The sequence below is a fragment of the Acipenser ruthenus genome, chromosome 11, assembly GCF_902713425.1.
Source record: "Acipenser ruthenus chromosome 11, fAciRut3.2 maternal haplotype, whole genome shotgun sequence".
NCBI lineage: Eukaryota > Metazoa > Chordata > Actinopteri > Acipenseriformes > Acipenseridae > Acipenser > Acipenser ruthenus.
In genome coordinates this window covers 1,737,687-1,756,697 of record NC_081199.1, presented here as the reverse complement: position 1 = coordinate 1,756,697, position 19,011 = coordinate 1,737,687, and the positions used below count along the sequence as shown (strand labels likewise).

The 19,011-nt window shown below is 43.0% G+C and overlaps 1 protein-coding gene across 1 annotated transcript in view; it reads right to left on the bottom strand.

Moving 5' to 3' along the window:
- LOC117426370 (transmembrane protein 132C-like) overlaps positions 1-19,011 on the bottom strand; it is a 102,715-nt gene that overhangs the window by 69,379 nt on the left and 14,325 nt on the right. Inside the window, exon 2 of the mRNA XM_059032785.1 lies at positions 74-953. Coding sequence (XP_058888768.1) covers positions 74-953 — 880 coding nt within the window. The remainder of the gene's footprint in view (positions 1-73; positions 954-19,011) is intronic.

The window sequence follows — 19,011 nt, the reverse complement described above, 5'->3', positions numbered from 1 at the left end:
ATAGCACAACAGGAGGATAGAAGACTCTGTAATTGTACTTTAAACATCACCTTAATGAACAAAGTTCACTCACCTTAACGTGAACTGCTCCACACCCGCGCTGCTCCCTGTTCCTATCCGAAAGGAGATGATATCCCCCTGTTTGACTGGACTGGGCGGCACCTGAATCATGACGTTACTATCCAGCCTGAGCTCCGTGAACCTGGGGCTTTCCTGAGCATGGTAAAGGTAGACCGAACCAATCCTCTGCATGGATGGCGTGGCCTCTGCCTGCCCTGGACGAATGGCATTGCCCTTCCTAGGGTCCTCGGCGCTGCAGTCTCCGCTCCTATCCAGGGGCTGCACGGTGTAATAGAGTTCCACGCTGGTGCCCTCCAGCTGCTCCGCTGCTTTCTTCCGTCCTGGGACCACCAAGGGAGGGCCGAACCAGCTGGACAAGAGTTCCAGTTCGGCCACGCAGATCCCCAGATCACCCGCCAGCCTGCAGCCTGCCATGACTTCCTCGGTCTCCTGAAAGGCAAACACTTTAACGCAGGGCAGCCTCTCCGGGGGGGCAGAATCCCCCCAGCTCTTCCCAGCCAAGTAGAACAAGGTCTTGACTCGGGGCCTACTGAACAGCACCTTCTCGTTGACTATGTGCGCCCTGATTTTCCAGTTCAAGGTCAGCTGGCTGGTGTCTCTTACGAGTCGGGGGGTGGCCTGCAGCAGTTCCAGGGGGATGGGGCACTCCACAGACAGGTTGGCGTAGCTGGAGTTGAGCACTGGGACACCGTCGGCCAGGTGGATGAAGAAGGGCTCGGTGCGGGACTGCAGGCTGGAGTTCCTCATGAGCTCCTGGCCGGCCTCCTTCAAGAAGAAGGAAGACTCCGAGTTCTGGATCTGGGAGGTCACGGGCAGGTAGGTAGGCGACGAGAACCTCTGCTGGTTGTCCGAGGCTCCTCTGCAGTCCACAGCTGCAAGACAAGGAGAGAAAAGAGAACACGGATTGGAAACTGGGGACAACTGGGGACTGTACTCCCGACCTTCTGAATACAAAGCTAGGGCTTTAGGAGATTCGTAACATTGTATGGTATAAAAGTCAGGACTAAAGGGATTCAAAGGATCAAGCCTCCACCTATATAATCCGAAATCATGAATGCTTGCCTGCAAGCCATTTGTTTGGAGCTGCTTATAGATGGTCCTGGAAAACATACACAGCGAAAGGCCACGGGGTACCTGACAAGAGCTGCCAGTTAGGAGAGACAAACGTGATCATGACAGGCTGTCAAAGTGATCTCCAGCCTTCGAGTTCCCTGACAGCCTAAGGGACTAAAGAACAGCAGCCTTTAATATCTAACTGAAAACCATGCAGTCGTTTACAACATGGCCTTGCTGCAGAAAATAATAGGACAATGATACAACAGCACACATCTGTCACTTCCTTTGGAGAAGGCCACAGTTGAAAAAAAATATTTATGCTTACTAAAAACACTCCAATAGAAAAAATGGCGGCAGCAGCAGCAGCAAGTATACATGCTTACATTCCATACCATGAGCATTTCTAGAAATCAGTACACCACATTTAGTATCACACATGATCTCGCTACAGGGTTGGTCACAGCTGAGTCACCATATTGCCTAACAGAGTCCCACAAACTGCACTCTCCTGCACTATCTGCTCCAGACACAAGCAAACACCCAACAGCAAGTCTAGAGGACCCCGAATCCCAACGGGCCATTAGAGCCAGAATTAAAATGTAAACTGAGACAACTAAGGATACTATTATAAAGGTACAGCCTGTTCAGAAGTATGACCATGGCCATGCCATTGTAGATAAACACAATGCACTTTCACTAGTGTGGATAACACAACAACCAGTTATACCAAACCCATTCTAATAATACTGTGCCCAGGACTGAGGGAAATAAGCACTGTGAGCCCCTGGGCAGCCTAAATATGAAGGCAATAAACATTAACACAGTTACCAAGAGTGTTCATCTATGAAAACAAGATGGGTTTAAGACAGGAGTTAGTGGACAGGGTTTTAACAGACATTGGATAAATTCAAACAAGCAGACTTTCTTTTTCATTTTTCCAAACAACTCGTCCCATTCTGTGAAGGGCATCCACCCACACTGAGTTTTAAACGTCAAGATCAACTTCTGCACCTGCAAGATGCAGATCTATGCATCTGCATTGCAATGCTACAAAACAAAATAATAAGTAGGTTAAACCTGGTCACCACCATTCATTTTACCAAAATACAATATGAATTCTCCTTCAGTTGTCCTGCTTGCGGTCTTCTTAAATCCATTTACAGCCCGACACACATTTTACAATCCTCTCTATTCCAGTCAAAGCGATGCATCACAGATTGACGATCCATGCCAAATAAAGGATAATTCTATTCCCCCCCAGAGAATGCAGCTAGAAAAAGCCTTTGACCTTTCCTGTAACAGGGTCCTGTGTCTTTTTCCACAGTAATCCGTCACCGGATAGTTACGACCGATGACCCCTCCTGTGTCAGAAACAGATTTGCATCTGTCCGTTTCGATGTATTGAGGGGAATCAGATTGATACATCACATACAAGAACTGACCTGTGGCCTCTTGAGCTGCAGACGGTACAGCAGGTCTGTTTCATTCCGCAAAACACTTCTATTACAGTGGAGGCACTGAATCACGCCATGCAGAGTTTGGTTCTATACACCTGCATGAACGTCTTAAGCACTCCATCTGTGCTAAGCTAGTGCTGTTAGGATTCCCCAATGATTCAGTGATAGTGCAGGATGAAGTGACCTCCGAAGGGCCCTTATCTACATCTAAATAAACAAGCATGTTAGTACCACACATCCCCCGCCATGACTGTGAAAATAAGAGCTGCCAGTATCATGAGAAAGAGTGACCTACATCTACGGCACGTACATACTGCATGAGCTAAATGTGACACCCCGAAAATGGTATGGAAAAATAAACAGCATCTGCTAGCTAGGCTGGTGGGAGAGCAGTGTGTGTATCTTACAGTGCAACTATACACCAAGCAAGAGCTGCTTCACATAAAATGCTGTCTATGAGTAAAGGACTTTTCGAATGTGTGTCTATGGAGGGAAGGGGTTTGTATTTGTCTGAGTAAAGGATTTTTCGAATGTGTGTCTATGGAGGGGAGGGGGTGTATTTGAGTAAAGGATTTTTCGAATGTGTGTCTATGGAGGGGAGGGGGGTGTATTTGTCTGAGTAAAGGACTTTTCGAATGTGTGTCTATGGAGGGAAGGGGGGTGTATTTGTCTGAGTAAAGGATTTTTCGAATGTGTGTCTATGGAGGGAAGGGGGGTGTATTTGTCTGAGTAAAGGATTTTTCGAATGTGTGTCTATGGAGGGGAGGGGGTGTATTTGTCTGAGTAAAGGATTTTTCGAATGTGTGTCTATGGAGGGGAGGGGGTGTATTTGTCTGAGTAAAGGACTTTTCGAATGTGTGTGTGCGGAGGGGAGGGGGTTTATTTGTCTGAGTAAAGGACTTTTCGAATGTGTGTGTGCGGAGGGGAGGGGGTGTATTTGTCTGAGTAAAGGACTTTTCGAATGTGTGTGTGCGGAGGGGAGGGGGTGTATTTGTCTGAGTAAAGGACTTTTCGAATGTGTGTCTATGGAGGGGAGGGCGGTGTATTTGTCTGGGGTTTTTTTTTGTTTTACATTTTATAACAAGAGCTGTTTGGGTTTCATTCCAGCGATGAAGACATGCCTGCCCATTGAATAGTCGGCTAGCATTGCACAACAAGAATTAAAATAGAGCTCCCATGCCTTAATGTGCTGGAAATCCTTATTTCAGCAATATCCCACTGAGAGAATGAAGCCGAGATAAATCCCAGCATTGCTCATTAAGTGCAACCATCAGGAACATTAAATTAGACAATACTCTCAAGGAAATAGAAAGAAACAGTTTAATCTGCATGTTGCAGATCACTTCTCCTTGACTGCTTAGTAAAAATAATAATAATAATAATAATAAACCTCATGAAGAGGCTGGACTAAACAATGAAAATACCCACCATAACACTGTCAATAAAGTGCAGGGCCAGGTGCCTATTAACATCAGTTAAGCTGAGGCAACACAAAGCCGCTGTTTCAGGAGACGAGGTTTCAGGACACTGCACGGCACACTAGGAGAGGCACAACAAAGCTGCCTTTGTTTCAAGCCGCTGTTCCTCATAAAGTGGCTTTGTGTTCCCTCTTGGATAAGGAAGCACCATTCAACAAACAAGTAACAGGTTTCTTTACTTTTTACTAAATCCAAGTCTGTTCAAAAGTAATTCATTAAATCTTAAAAAGGGGGGTGGAAAATGTCTTTGATGTGTGTATGTGCTCACACATTGAATATTCCAAAGAAGTTGAATTTCAACTCTCTGCCCGTCTGCCCTTCTGTGTGTATTACAAATATGAAATTATTAAATAAGCATCGATTAGAATTTCCAATGTGACCGGATCTTTTTATAAAACTTGACAAAACAAACTGCATAATCTGTCTGGCCTTAACATAGCAAGTCAGGATGCAGTCACACAGATGCAAGAATGTGTGTAGAACCCATCTGTAGGTTCCAGAGGTTAATTAACATAAACTAAACCACAAAAATAATTGTTTTGATTAGCCGGTAACACTAATTGATTCTAGGCTAATTTAACATTTTAAGCATTGTTTAAAAACTGCCGTGCAAACACACTTAAAACCGATCTGGGCGTCAGCTGAAATTTACAAGCGTGATTGGAAGAGCTGCCAAGACTCATTCCAGGATATTAGCCTCCTTTCATCCCAGCCTCTCCTCCATTTGAAGAGAGACGCTGGTCCAAGGTATGGAATTGCTAGAGCCATTCATTCCCATTAAAGGAGCGCAGCATTGAATCCACTTAGACAAGTTACATACAAATAACAACAGGTTATTAATCCTTCCTGTATTGACTGAATCACAGAAATGATTCCACTCATAAAAATCACGCCAGACCAGCATGGCTTTAAACACACTCAGGTTTGGGCATGTACGTTACATCACAGTATTGGATTCTTTCTACTGGATGTTCTAGATCATTGTTTCTTTAGGTTGCCAATCAGTCTGGTTGTTGCAATCACATTCTATATTTAATGAGATGCAACTGAAGATTCAGCACTCTAACAATAAAACAAGTTAACTTGCCTAAGTGGCAGTTTCCTGTTAGTTAGACCATATATCTTATTGATTTATATGGTCAATGTCATTGCAAAAAATGCACCTTATTAAAAATAAAAAATTAAACTGGGTAATGCTAATCCAGTGCGACTCGTGGGGAGTGTGCTAAGCAGTCGTTGACAGGGTTAGAAGTGTTTTCTTCAGTGCTATCTGTTTTCTTGATGTTTCCTATTAATGTGTACAGCCCAGAAGAGGAAACCTTCTAAGCAACGTGAAAACGGTTTTAACCACACAAGTGTGAAAAAAGCAATTTAAAAAGGATTTGATCCTGCTGATAGGAGATCAGATCATAAAGAAACTTTGAGCTGATGAGCAGCAGGAAGCCCAGGAGAGGTCTGTTCTTCTTCAGGGGCTCTGTGCCCTTTCTCTCGATGAATTCCTCCACACCACCTGTGCAGATCCAGGGACACAACAATGAGATTCAGAGAACATCTGATGGCAGAAGGAGAGAGACGTGACCTGCGATGTGCGCAGCTGAGAGGTTTGCTCATTTAAAAAAAGGTGCACTGTTGTGCATTCCTGAATTGGTGGGCCAGACCTGTGCAAATGATGTCTAAAAAGATGAAGTACAGTGAAGAATAAAACTGGAGCTTTAGAGGTGCCTTGGACTGAAAGATTGAAGCTTGTGAACTTTACAATCACCTGAACCTCCAAGCTTTCTTACTGTTCTCTTAATAGACGATGCAAGTCAATTATTATTTATAATATATGATTATAGTGCTCCCTCGGTATTTCACGACATTAAGGTAATTTGTGGTTAGGCCAGGCTGACACTAAATTCTACAAGTGTACAAGGACCCATCGCGAATTCATTGGTTTTAATATTTAGCTGTTTTTCGAAAGCGTCGGAAACTGAAATAATGGAGGGGGGTCTGTAGACTGTGTTTAAAATCAGAACGAATAAAATCGTTATTCTGAGTTTTTTCAACACCCGAAAAAAAAAACCAATGCTGAATTTCTTTGATTTCCATGCATCTTGGAAACAGCCACTTCGGATTTAAACGGCAGACCTGTCAGAAAAACAGGCTGTTAAGGAGCAGATAGATATTATTTTAATTAAAGCATTAACATTCATGTCATTTTTGTATTGAATAGGGAGCTCCTAATGTTATTCAAGACCTCATTAACTTGATGGCAAAACAACCTGGCATACACTTAAATACCATCAAGAAAGGCTCTGTTTCTGAAAGCATTCAAAGCTAAGCAAAGTGTCACGATCTGGAGCTACCCCTATAAGACTGTTTGTAATGATAATGATGTATCTCATCAGACGAGGGTGTTGTCATGGAGTTCTCACATCCCTTAACATGGCTATTATACTGAAAAGGCCAAACAATGTCAGGTCCATTGTGCACTATTTTAATGGCATCAGTTAGCACTTTTACATGAGAAGCGAAACAGCACACAGAGTATGATGGAACCGGGTGCATAGATACTGTGTGCATTGACAGTGTGTTGTCACGATGGAACAGGGTGCATAGATACTGTGTGCATTGACAGTGTGTTGTCACGATGGAACAGGGTGCATAGATTCTGTGTGCATTGACAGTGTGTTGTCATGATGGAACAGGGTGCATAGATACTGTGTGCATTGACAGTGTGTTGTCACGATGGAACAGGGTGCATAGATTCTGTGTGCATTGACAGTGTGTTGTCATGATGGAACAGGGTGCATTGATACTGTGTGCATTGACAGTGTGTTGTCATGATGGAACAGGGTGCATAGATACTGTGTGCATTGACAGTATGTTGTCATGATGGAACCGGGTGCATAGATACTGTGTGCATTGACAGTGTGTTGTCATGATGGAACAGGGTGCATAGATACTGTGTGCATTGACAGTGTGTTGTCATGATGGAACCTGGTGCATAGATACTGTGTGCATTGACAGTGTGTTGTCACGATGGAACAGGGTGCATAGATACTGTGTGAAAAGAACAACTGCTGGATTCTGGCATAGGTTGGAATCCATGGTGAAATTGGACTCCATTTTATCACATACGTAAAATAAACTTGGTATTCAATACGCAGCTATACAGTACGCAACTCATCACAACCATTCATCAACAGAGGGAGCTTGTCACCGCACAGACCAGCAGTACATTAATCTAATCTTAACTCTCCCAGGACCCTTGATTATGATGTTTATTTTAATACTAGTACAAACATAATTTTCTTCCATTTAAGTAGTTTTGATAAGTGCAGATCACCAGAGACTTTAATCTAATTAACTTAATCTGGAAAAAAAAACAATAAAACTACAGTCACAAGACATCGACAATTACTATAACCCATCCCTCACACAAACACGCCTGCAACGAGATCCACCGCTTGTACTGAAACACTCTTTCATCATTGTCCCTCTGAATGCAGTGGTTAAAGAGAGGTGCTCCACCGAGTGGTGATCCCAGCATGATCGAAGGATGGGCTCAGATCAGTCCAGCGGCTGACACATGAAGCAAACCTCTGTATCATTCACAGGCACAGTGCTTGTCTCAGTCATGGCAGAGTGAGATTCCTCTTTTTTTAAATTCAATGCACCCGAGTGACTGTTCATGTTACTGAATCTCAATTTGAAAGAATGACCGGTACAATCACGCTGCTCCAAACCACGCTGCATTGCTACCGTTTGCAGACTCCAAGTCTGATCTGAGGAAAGTACAGTAACGCTCTGAATTCGGAAGGATTCAAAACATACTTTCTATTTCATACAATTAAGTTACATCACATAGTTTGATTGAATAGTGCAATCGAAAAGAAAAAAAAAGAAAGAAAGAAAGAAAGAAATAAAGCTTTGTCATATTTTTTTAATTGAATCCACCCACAGTGCGTAGATTTGAATAGGGCTCTGTGGCACGGTGAAGTATTCCAGAGTCCTGCCGTTTCTAAATCCTTTAGGAGTTCCTGTCTCCTAGATTCAGACGTCTGACAGCTCAGCCTCCTTTCCCATCCCCTAATGCTGGGTACTGGCAGTCTCTGTAAGAGCAGTGCTGTGGTGGAGAATCAAAGCCAATGTCCCCAGAGGGCAATATGGATCTCCAAAGTGGTACCGAGGAGAAGCTGGGTGATGACACACTGAACAGTGCACAATCATCTCCCCGATTACCAGTCGATGGAAGCTTGCTCATGTTGCAGCTTTTGGTCGCATTTGTTTCTAAAAGAGAAGCACTTTAGTGGGTATCCTTACACTGACCGGATGCACAGGCTGTGTACTCTACACAAGCAGTGTACTCAGTATTCTAGCTCTGCATTTGCTGCACACCTTGTCTTCTGCCAGTAGGAAGCCCAGCCTCAAGAACCTGTGAAAAGAGACGGTTTCATAGAAACGGTAGCAATGAAAGTTTGTGCATTTCTAAGATTTCTTTTTAATCAAGTTGCTGAGAAGAATTTTGCAGAGCAGAGACGAGGCACAGCTATGAACCTCTCAAGCAGCCCGTGAGAGACACATGGTAAATTGAGATACTAAAGTGAAGCAATGGTTTCTGACAGGGAGAGACACTAAGTATATCATGCAGACCTATTTATCTACAAAGCTCAGTGATGTACAATTAACTTTCATATATTCTTTCTGTGCGCCGGCATTGAGAAGTGAACCAAAATGGACCCCGATGTCTTCATGTATTTGAATGCATTGGTGGTATAAATAGAGAAGCAGTATTGCATTCATTTGTATGGACTTACTGTATTGCCCTACAATTTGATTTTAATAATTGTAGTAAATAGCAGCCTTTTGTAATTTCCCTACTGAGTTTATAATACATACCAGATTGGCTTTAAAAGAGGTGAAGCACATGATCAATTTACCACAATGAAGAGGGTGTAACTGAGTAGCAGATAATGTTGTTCATTATAACCGCAGCATGTGTTTACGATTTAAACCCACGAGGAGTCGTACAGCATGTAAACGAGATCACTGAACTAAGTGACCACTGAAAAGAAATGGAACGTCTAGTGTTGCAGCCTTCGGAAAGAGCTTACTGTGTGCAGGGGTTACCCTCACAGAGGACTCACTACTGCAGTGGGGATGTATTTTGGTATTTTTCACGCTACTGTACAGTAAGTAAGAGGGAGGTGTTACACTACAGCTCATAATGGTCTCTCTCAATCCCAAAGGCAGGTTTTGTCAAGTGAAAAACATTCACTTACTAGATGTTGCACCTACAGTATGTACTGGATTTTCTGTAGAGACTTTCCAGGTATAATTTCCTTATTATTCCCTTGTTCTGTGGTAACATTCAATCACATGTATTGAATGTTACCATTGGGATTGGGGGGGGGGGGGGGGGGGGGCTGTCATTATCAATTGACTGATGGGTGGTTGCTCGTGAATTCCTGCTGCAGGACACAAAGGGTTAAGCCTTTAAAACCAGGGGGTTGACTGGCAGCTAGTCCGCTGGAGACCTTTGAAATCTGTCCATCATCTTAGAAATGCACTCGCACATATTATCATACATATTATTTAAAACTTGAAATGCACTGGGCTCATACTGTGCAGGTATTCAAGTCATGCAAGTTTCCCCATTCGTTCCCATTCTTCTTGGATGTACTTAACTCCCAGAGATTAGCCATGCTTGCCTGTGATGTCACAATGGTTTACAACACATTGCTTTTACCACAGAGTTACTGCAGTACTTTTAAAAGCACAGCACAGCGTTGCAAAGCTAAGTGAAAGCACTGCTTGTGAGCAATGCAAGGTGATGCACACATGTACATTCTCTCTTAAAATCTACATACAAAAGCTTGAACTGCACATGTAAAACAAAGCCCTTATAAAAAAGGGCGAAGACAGTATTGGTTAATCACAATATTGTATCAATAGTGCACTGATAAGGACAGTTACCACCTCCACTCACCCAGCACTCACAGAAGAATGAAAAGCACTGGGTTGCTGGAGCCCTTTCTTAGAGAAAAAGGCTTGCCTTGATAAATGCAGAAACGAAACCAGCAAAAGGTCAAGCGTTATTTAAATTCAGCACTCAAAAGGAAAAGACATCAGGCATTCCAGGGGGGAATAGCAGGTAGGTGCAGCCCACATTATACTGTGGGATCGTTCACAAATATGGGGCTCAATGTCAAAACATTGATTTAATGTCAGTCTGGGGCTCCGACGGATGACACAGGGTGATTTATGCCCACTTATGACTACTTTGTCAAAGAAATATGAAAAGTGACAGCGCCCTTTGCTGTTCAATACTATCTGGCTGCTGCTTTATTCTCAGTTTATGTGGGCAGATGAAGGTTGCACTGCAGAAAAAAAAAGTTTTTAACCATCGCCACCTTTCAATATATTTTGTATCTCTTTTAAAAAAGTTAGAATGCATAAATCAGTCAGTAATACAACATGCTTGTTAATGTTAAATCAAGCCGCACTTCAATTAGGTTCACATTCATGGCCTAGTACTGTAGGCATATGTGCTGTATTTGATAAAGCATCTGTTAGCGTCTGATGAATACACATGGGATTGATAAATAGGACTTTAATAAAAAAAGTATACCACTGAAATGACAGCAGAATACTGAATGTGATGCTGACGTCGCACCATATGCCAGTGAATTTGTCTTTTTAGCAGGAAATTGACATGCTTTGTGTTCTGTTTACTGAGGCACTTGACCCTGCAGTTCCACATATGCCCACTAGAGGCCAACACAAAACTCCTTACTTGCACTGCAGGGATGCGAAGGGATGCGAAGGGACATGGTAAGCAGGGTGTTGAACTGAAGAAGAAAGGGAGAGAGAGCATCAGAAATCACTGCCTATTAGAACACCATCTATAACCCGACAGAGACAAGAGAAATGGCATGAGGCTTCTCGGCTAAGGTTGAAAAGAGCAAACATTTCCATAATCTTGTAATCATGTTCAGCCAAATTGGGTTCCCTGCATCGAAGTCAGAAATCCTTCCTTGATTATTTTAATGAACACTGTCCACTGTCGTGCCAGCGGAGCCCCTACACTGCTGAGCTAAGCTTTTCGGGAGCCTGGGGCTCTTGTAGCTGTCAGCCAGACAGCTCTAAAGGATTTGTGTGAGATTGATGGTTTCCACATCCCTGAGACAGAGAGAAGATAAGGATGGCTAACTCAGCCGTGACAAGTGTATCACCGGGACAGGATGGAGAGAGCAGGCTATTTCTTAACTCATCCCATGCCAAATCCACAGGACGCCAGCTTTCAGAAAGCACTTCTTACTGTTCCTATTCGAATTAATAAGAAACAAATGTACCGTGGAACAATCACACAGCACCCGAGAGTGAGAGACAGACGAGATCGTCCCCCTTCCTTGCCGAAGTGCCACCTTCGATCTGTAAAGGGCCGTGGCGGTGGGAGAGGCGCAGGCAGCACTAGTCCGTCTGCTGCCTTCATCTCAGCACAGCAGGACCTCATTCCAGAGCTTCTCATTGCAGAGAAATGTGATCACAGTGAACAAAAGCAATAATGATCATCAGAATAAGAAGAAGAAGAAAAAGAAGAATGATGGGATATTACCATGAGGCCACAGCCAGCTCAGCATCGCAGCAACCTGCAGGGTCTAAATGGTCTGAACAGCAAGGGATCTTAACTTGATCTGCCGACTCTTTATCACCTCCTCTAAACTGTAGAGGATCTTGGGGCTAGATTGATGAGAGATGCACAGAACAGGGATCGCTCAAACAGCGGCAGTGGGAGAGTTGAAGGGGTCGCCCTCATAGGGGGTGGTGGAGCAGTTCAGTTTCCATTCCCCTTTAATACCTCTGCCTCTCTTCTGAGATCGTCTGCAGTTATCCTGCACTGCTGCCATGGCTTTAGACCCCTGCCCCCGGTTGTAATACCGCTAGCTTACAAATTACAGAAATAAAAAAACAAATAACAAAATGTAACTCCTCGTCCCAACATCATGATCATAGTGAAAGATTCAGCGCCAGATTCAGCTAATATTGCAATACTGCAGAACAGCTGCACCGAATCCCTTTGGAACACAGTTTGCATAAAAGCACTGGTGAACCATATTCAGGTTACTGTCCCCATAGCAATCACAAGGGCACTGATTAAAACATGGAAAAATGCACGTCTCGTTCATTTCTGGGTCTTTGCATCTGTGCTGTGCGTTCGGCTCAGGGACATTAGATCCGATTGTCTGTTATTAAAATAAACACACATTAAATAAAAGTGCCGGGACGCTCCTCTGGGGTCTGGAGGAACACAGAGCTGCAATGCATCATTATAATGTGGTGAAGTGCCTCTTTGGTGCTAGCAAGATTGCACCCACAATCCACGGAACACTGTGCCTGTTATCTTTACTCCAGTGTTAATGGCCCGAATCAGGTCCCAGTTTGATGTTCAGCTAATTATAAAGCATAAGCAATGTGTGAGATGGTTCTATATGTATTGTTTCAATCACCCTGTGACGTGTGGTATGTACAGTGCATGTCGATCAGGCTCCGGGAGTCTGTAATGCAGCAGTAAAAAAACAGTAGTGACTGTGACAGAATCAAATGATATTGCAGTACAGTACAGTGCATTGTGCATGTTCCGTTTCCTTTATCAGGATTAACACATTGCCTAAGGCACTTTCACTGCTGTTAACCGCAAGCTTTCATTTCATGTTTTACTCATGCAGTGATCTGTAAAGTGCGGGCTTCTAACAATGTGCCAGGTGATTGTATCCCTGCCTCCCTCCTGTTTTTGTCCAAGGCTACCACAGGAACTCCTTTTAAACGCTGAAGAATATTCACTTTGACACTCTAAACTAAAATGAACTGTTTCGAACTTCACTCCTCAATGAGGCTGGCATCTCCAGATACCTCAGACTTAATTTAGCTGTCAGATATGGACCTAAAATGGCAGAGAGGGATGTGCTCTGAATGAAAATGCTCCTGTCTGCCACACATCTCTTGGCTGTACTGTAGTAATGTTCTGGCATTTTTCAGAATGTGACAAGGAGTTACCATGGTTAAAGCACAGTAAACCATCATTCAGTACTGAGCATGGTAAAGCTAGCTAAATCGGAACATTTAATTCAAACATATACCTTGGCAAAACTTTTAATCAAGAGCCAGTGAAACACAACAGCCACAGTTTGTGCAATTAAATAAGATGAACTATTAATACACCAGGGATACTGCATTAGCATAGAATGGTTCACAGAACAGAAGAAATGCATATCTGAATATTTTTTTTACATTTTTGAGGGAAAAAAAGCAGCATCTACCAGGAGAATTTCAAACTGGCTGCTTTTGTTCTCCCGTAGTTTGGGAGAAGAATTTTATCTTTGTGCAGAAAAAGGCAGCAAATCTACAGTACTTTGTTTTCAGCTGCTTCTGATGTAGACAGGGGATTTAAACAGCCCCAGAGCTTGCCAATCTACGGAGAATGCATTGCTGTGGCACTTGGGTGATGTTATCGGATCGCTTTCTGCATTCCTTTTCTTCTCAAATATTGAAAATATCTGTTGAATCACCCCCGCTCCCACCCAAACTTATTTTTTGAGCACAAATTGCTATGCTCAGCCTTTCTGTCTCGCAGACTTGACAAACCCAAATTATAATAATCATTTTAATTGGGGCAAGTCAATTGTAAGTGTCATTCCACTTTTTCTCTGCAGCAGTAGCGGAATAAAGATCCATTATCTGCCATTTTATAGAATGCCCGCAAAAAACAGAGAATTAATATTCAGTCCGTCTTACTTCCATTATTAAACTCCTGAGTCGGAATAGAACTGCTGAATATCAAAACTCTAGAACCGCATTAGGAGTTCTAGAATGCAGGCTCTGGGCTAATAATATACAGAGGACAGGATGAGTGCAGTGCAGACCTTCAAAAGACACAGGAGAGCAGTGCTTTGGAAGCAAACTCAGGTTGGAAAACTGGATTGAACTTTTAAGCTGGGAGGTGGGTCACAGGGTAAAGTCTTCCATTAAACATATTATATCAATGTCCGACACACTGGAAGGGAGTCGCTGCTGTTTATAAAATCAGTGTGACCTACACCCAATATTATCAGAGTTAACAATCACTCACACAGACAGCTCTAAGAGCCCAGTGCAGACATTAATTAAGACAGCATGACAGGGACGCAGATGATTAGCTGTAATGAGGGCACTGATAAAGCAGATCAGTCTCAACCTAGGACATTTTACTAATATAATAATGCCACTTGACTCTTCATTCTAACAAGTGAAGAGGGTTTTTATTTAGAATGTCTTCATACCCCACTGACCCTGCGTGTGCTGTAAAGACATATCTGGGTTTTGTCAGTAAGATTTTTCTTATATACAGCGCTGTTAACGAGCCTGTGATACATTGGCAATTTGGAAAACACTTGCAAACAACAGGAACAACACGCACAAGACAATATGTGAGGGGGAACATATTCCTTCAGACAGCAAACGAAAGCAAGCTGAGACAGCATCTGCAGCTCTGCGCAGATTGATTCTTATTGAACTCGTCAGCAGCCTGCTACCCGCTGTGTCTGGTTGCGTTGTACTGTGGGGTTGCACACGTCTCCTCCGCACACCGAGATCTCACAAGCCTTTAAGGTACCCGAGCTGGAAGCAGACAGGTGAGGACACTCGGCCAGGGAGGAGATGCTCATTATCCCCGGTTCTGGTCTGCATTTTAAAGAGGAGAGAGCTGCAAGCCTCTTTTGTGTGGCCCTCTTATTAAGCTGCAATAGAGGATATTATTTTGACACCATAGTATGTTACCTGCGGGTCCATATAAAATACATACCGGTATAAAATTAATTACTATTACTTTTATGAAGTTCTGGTTAAGGTGGTGGTGGTGGTGGGTGGGGGGGATAACAATATTAGGTTAGAATACTGTACATCTCTCATCACCATCTACTGTAGAGGTCTCTGCTAATGACTGAGAGGATGGGAGCTATCTTTGACTTGACAGAAGAATCCACACACTACAGTAAAGCCTTGACATTTATTTAAGCTCTACAGTAGTTCCAGAATTCCAGTCTCTTGTCAATAGCTTGTCTCATGAACCATGGAAATCGATGGGCTTTACAAGAAGCTTCCTCCCTTCCTTTTCATGCAGACGCTGCTTTCTGTGTTTGCTCTGAAGCTGTGCAGCATTCCCTCCACGGCGGCCAGCTCGAGGACTGGGCTGACTGAAGTTTTAAATGATGTCACTCATCACTGTAGAATCAAGAACAAAGGAAAAAGAAAGGCAGAAGTTTTGCTCCTGCCCAAGGCAATTTGCTGATATTGAATGGGGACCCACGGGGCTGGAAAAAACGATTTTAAAAAAGCATGAGAGACGAATAAAACTCAACTGCAATTTGAGAAATCCGGTGCTTCAATTCTGTAATCCTGTAAGGATTATTCACCTGGAGATCAGTGAAAGCAGGGAATAATGAGTCCTTGTGCGCTCGCTCCTGGTAGCCGTGCACAGGGCTTGCTGCCCGCACATCATGGGACTGCACAGCGTCTTTCTTCTTAGATTTTTTTTTTTTTTAAATTGTAATTCTTTTATTCTCTCGTCTCACTGCTGCGGTTTGCAGATTCTTCCTGGAGCGGTTTTCAATTCCAGCTGCTATTACTTTCACAAGTTACTAATGGCCAGGAGCCTTGTTAGCTGAACTGTGAATTAACTGTAAATATAATTAGCCTTACAGCTTCCTCATGGGGACAGGGCTTGGACCAGGGGGGGGCTGCCCTCCAGCTATAACTATCAGATGCTAAAAATATCAGTTCAACAGAAGAGATTCATTAAAACCACACATGGTTCACAGACCAAGAATATATATAGACTATGAATATTTAAACTACACTAATTTATTTATTTATTTTTTTAAATACAAACCGGTACAGTACCCTTTGGAAACACTGGAATCACACAGTGGGATCTATGCACCCAAGCTTTGACTCATGAGGCATGTCGTAGTCCGTTTTCATGAATTCAAAGACAGCTTCATGAAACCCTTCTAGACTCTCGCAGGCTTTAACAGTAGTCTAAATGATTTCATTTGCAGAAAGCATTCTTTAAATAACTCGTTAGTCTAGTAAATGTTTTGTCATTGGGACCAATATGAATTAGTTCAACATAGTTTTTAACCAACTGATTTCATAGTGCAAACTCCATTTTCGATCTTCAATTTGAATACTTTATTTATTTAAAACACAAAGCTGGTTTCTTTATGAACCATATATATATATATATATATATATATATATATATATATATATATATATATATATATATATATATATATATATAAACAAGAAACGCCTACAAGTATTTCCCCAGGTTAAGTGACAGCCACTCTAGTTAAGATGCGGGCACTTCTAAGAAAGTCTTTCACCCACGTTTTTCCAGATTCCAAGATAACGAGAGCTGTACTGGCAGAGCCGATCTGCGAGGTGTAACAAGAGATACAAACGTATCCAGCGTGAGCTTTATCCATCTATTAGATTAGAAAGCAGCCGTGTTGCGTGTCTTTGAGCTGGGTGCTGCCTTTCCTACAAACGATCAAGTCAATTCTGAGAGAGATACGCATCTCCTAGTTTTGCCTAACAGGCTTTTTCAAATCAGAGGCCCATGTGGGTATTTCTCACGACTGCTTATCTGATCTCAGTTTGAAAGCGCAGTAATTGCATAGCCACCAGCAGTGCCCGCTCTGCAGGGAATAGCAATTGGAAACAGCCCTGTGGACAAAACCGAATGGCTTTCCTCCTTGCAAAGCACGCAACAGAAAATAGCTCTCTAGATCAGTACTTGGTGTCACCAGAAACCAACACATAATGGTTTAAAAACACTCTAATGAAATTACCAACATCTGTTATGAGCAGCATGAGCCACCAGGACAGAGGAGCTTTCAGCACACACCTTCATGCACGTTGGGGCTAACAGAAGTCCACAGTGAAATCTGTTCTGCAGAATGGTCCACAGAGTCATCACTTTTGAGACTACTCCTCATGAGGTTATGTGTGTCATCGTGGATTAAGGAAGCATCTGCCAACCAAACATCTCCCAGCCCTCTGTCAATGCCCAAGCGGGGTTGATCAACCCCTTCCGTCAACAAGCTGCATCAATTCATTTCCAAAGAAGCTTTTTTTTTTTTTAAATGAAACTGAAACGATTTGTCCAGTTTACACCCTCACATGGAGAAAAATAGACACATTATCACCATGTGTGGCTGTGTGAGCTTCATAACTCTTCTGTTGCAGGCACATGACACCTTCCCTGGAACATTTTTCTCCATCACATATAGTGTAAGTAACACCTCCTCTGAATCTGACCCCATTGTGACGAAAACTGACTGCAGCTGTCAATAGTGTATATATATTGCAGGATACGTAGCAGAGATTAATCACCCATACACATACATTCATATAAAATAGCAAGACGCTGTAGTACTATGAACTCTCTCACACCGTTATGCCTCACAGTAACATTACACTAGCTAAGGGATTTTACCTAGATGCTTTTTGAAAACCATGTTTAAAAATGAATGCCAAAGTTCAATCTGAATACTCAGATACAGCGTGGATTTAATCGCAAACCAACTGCAAACATGCGATATAAAACCACTGGGGGTGAACTAGTTACTGCTTCAAGACACTTACAATCCCACAAGGAGCCTGCAAATCTTCAGAGCTTTTTCATTGGAAATAATTGACCTTTCCTACCTCCTTGAATATTGTAATGTAATATTAAAAACCCCTTCAGGAATTTCTTTCAACAGTTCCACTACAGTACTCTTCACAAAGCTGCACAGTTCGAAGCACACGCTTTGTTGTAAAAACAAACCAGCTATCTGTATTTTGAATGTTTCTTAAAAACCAAAGTACATACAAAAAGCCCATTGATTTATACAATGAATAAATTATCTTTTAATTGTCTTCAAAACAGAAGTAGACAGCAGGGGTTCAATGAGGTCCTATCCTCGTTGATCAGAGAAGCGGTTTATGTATTGAATTGCATTACATCTTCTTGGACTTTCTTACAGAGCACGGGGATTAAAAACCAGCCTGGAAGTCTCTACTGCTCCTAATAAGTGTTTTCCATCCTCCCTAGATTGGAAACTATTCTACAGAGGGTTGCGTTATCAATATCATAAGCACTGACTTTTGCTTCTGCCAGTGGGGGCTTTGCAATGTTTGCTGCAGAGTTATATCCAAAAACGTGTCTCAGTGAAGTTTTAATCTCTGCACATTGAAGTCCTTTGCACAAAACTCCATTACTTGGTCGACTTTAACGTTTTACTTTTTAACAGCTACAATAGTACTGATCGTGAAGCCTCCACGCTACAGTTTGATGGGACTGAGAAATGGATTTACACTATGTGGGACCTTTTAATTTTAGCCATTTTTTAAAGTTTGACAGGAGATCATTAATCACCTTTAACACATGAAACAAAACCTGCGGTAGGGTGGGTGCTGAGCAGCTGCTTCTCATACCCCATGGCTGCTCCAGCCCCAGCTGCTTCTCATACCCCCATGGCTGCTCCAGCCCCAGCTGCATCTCATACCCCCATGGCTGCTTGAGCCCCAGCTGCTTATCATACACCATGGCTGCTCCAGCCCCAGCTGCTTCTCATACCCCATGGCTGCTCCAGCCCCAGCTGCTTCTCATACCCCATGGCTGCTCCAGCCCCAGCTGCTTCTTATAACCCATGGCTGCTCCAGCCCCAGCTGCTTCTCATACCCCATGGCTGCTCCAGCCCCAGCTGCTTCTCATACCCCATGGCTGCTCCAGCCCCAGCTGCTTCTTATAACCCATGGCTGCCTGAGCCCTGCAACACCATGGAGTCGGTGCCTGTGGTCAATACACATCTTTACCCAACACACCGCAGGCTACTTACAAGAAACTGTGTTGGATCCAAATGCTA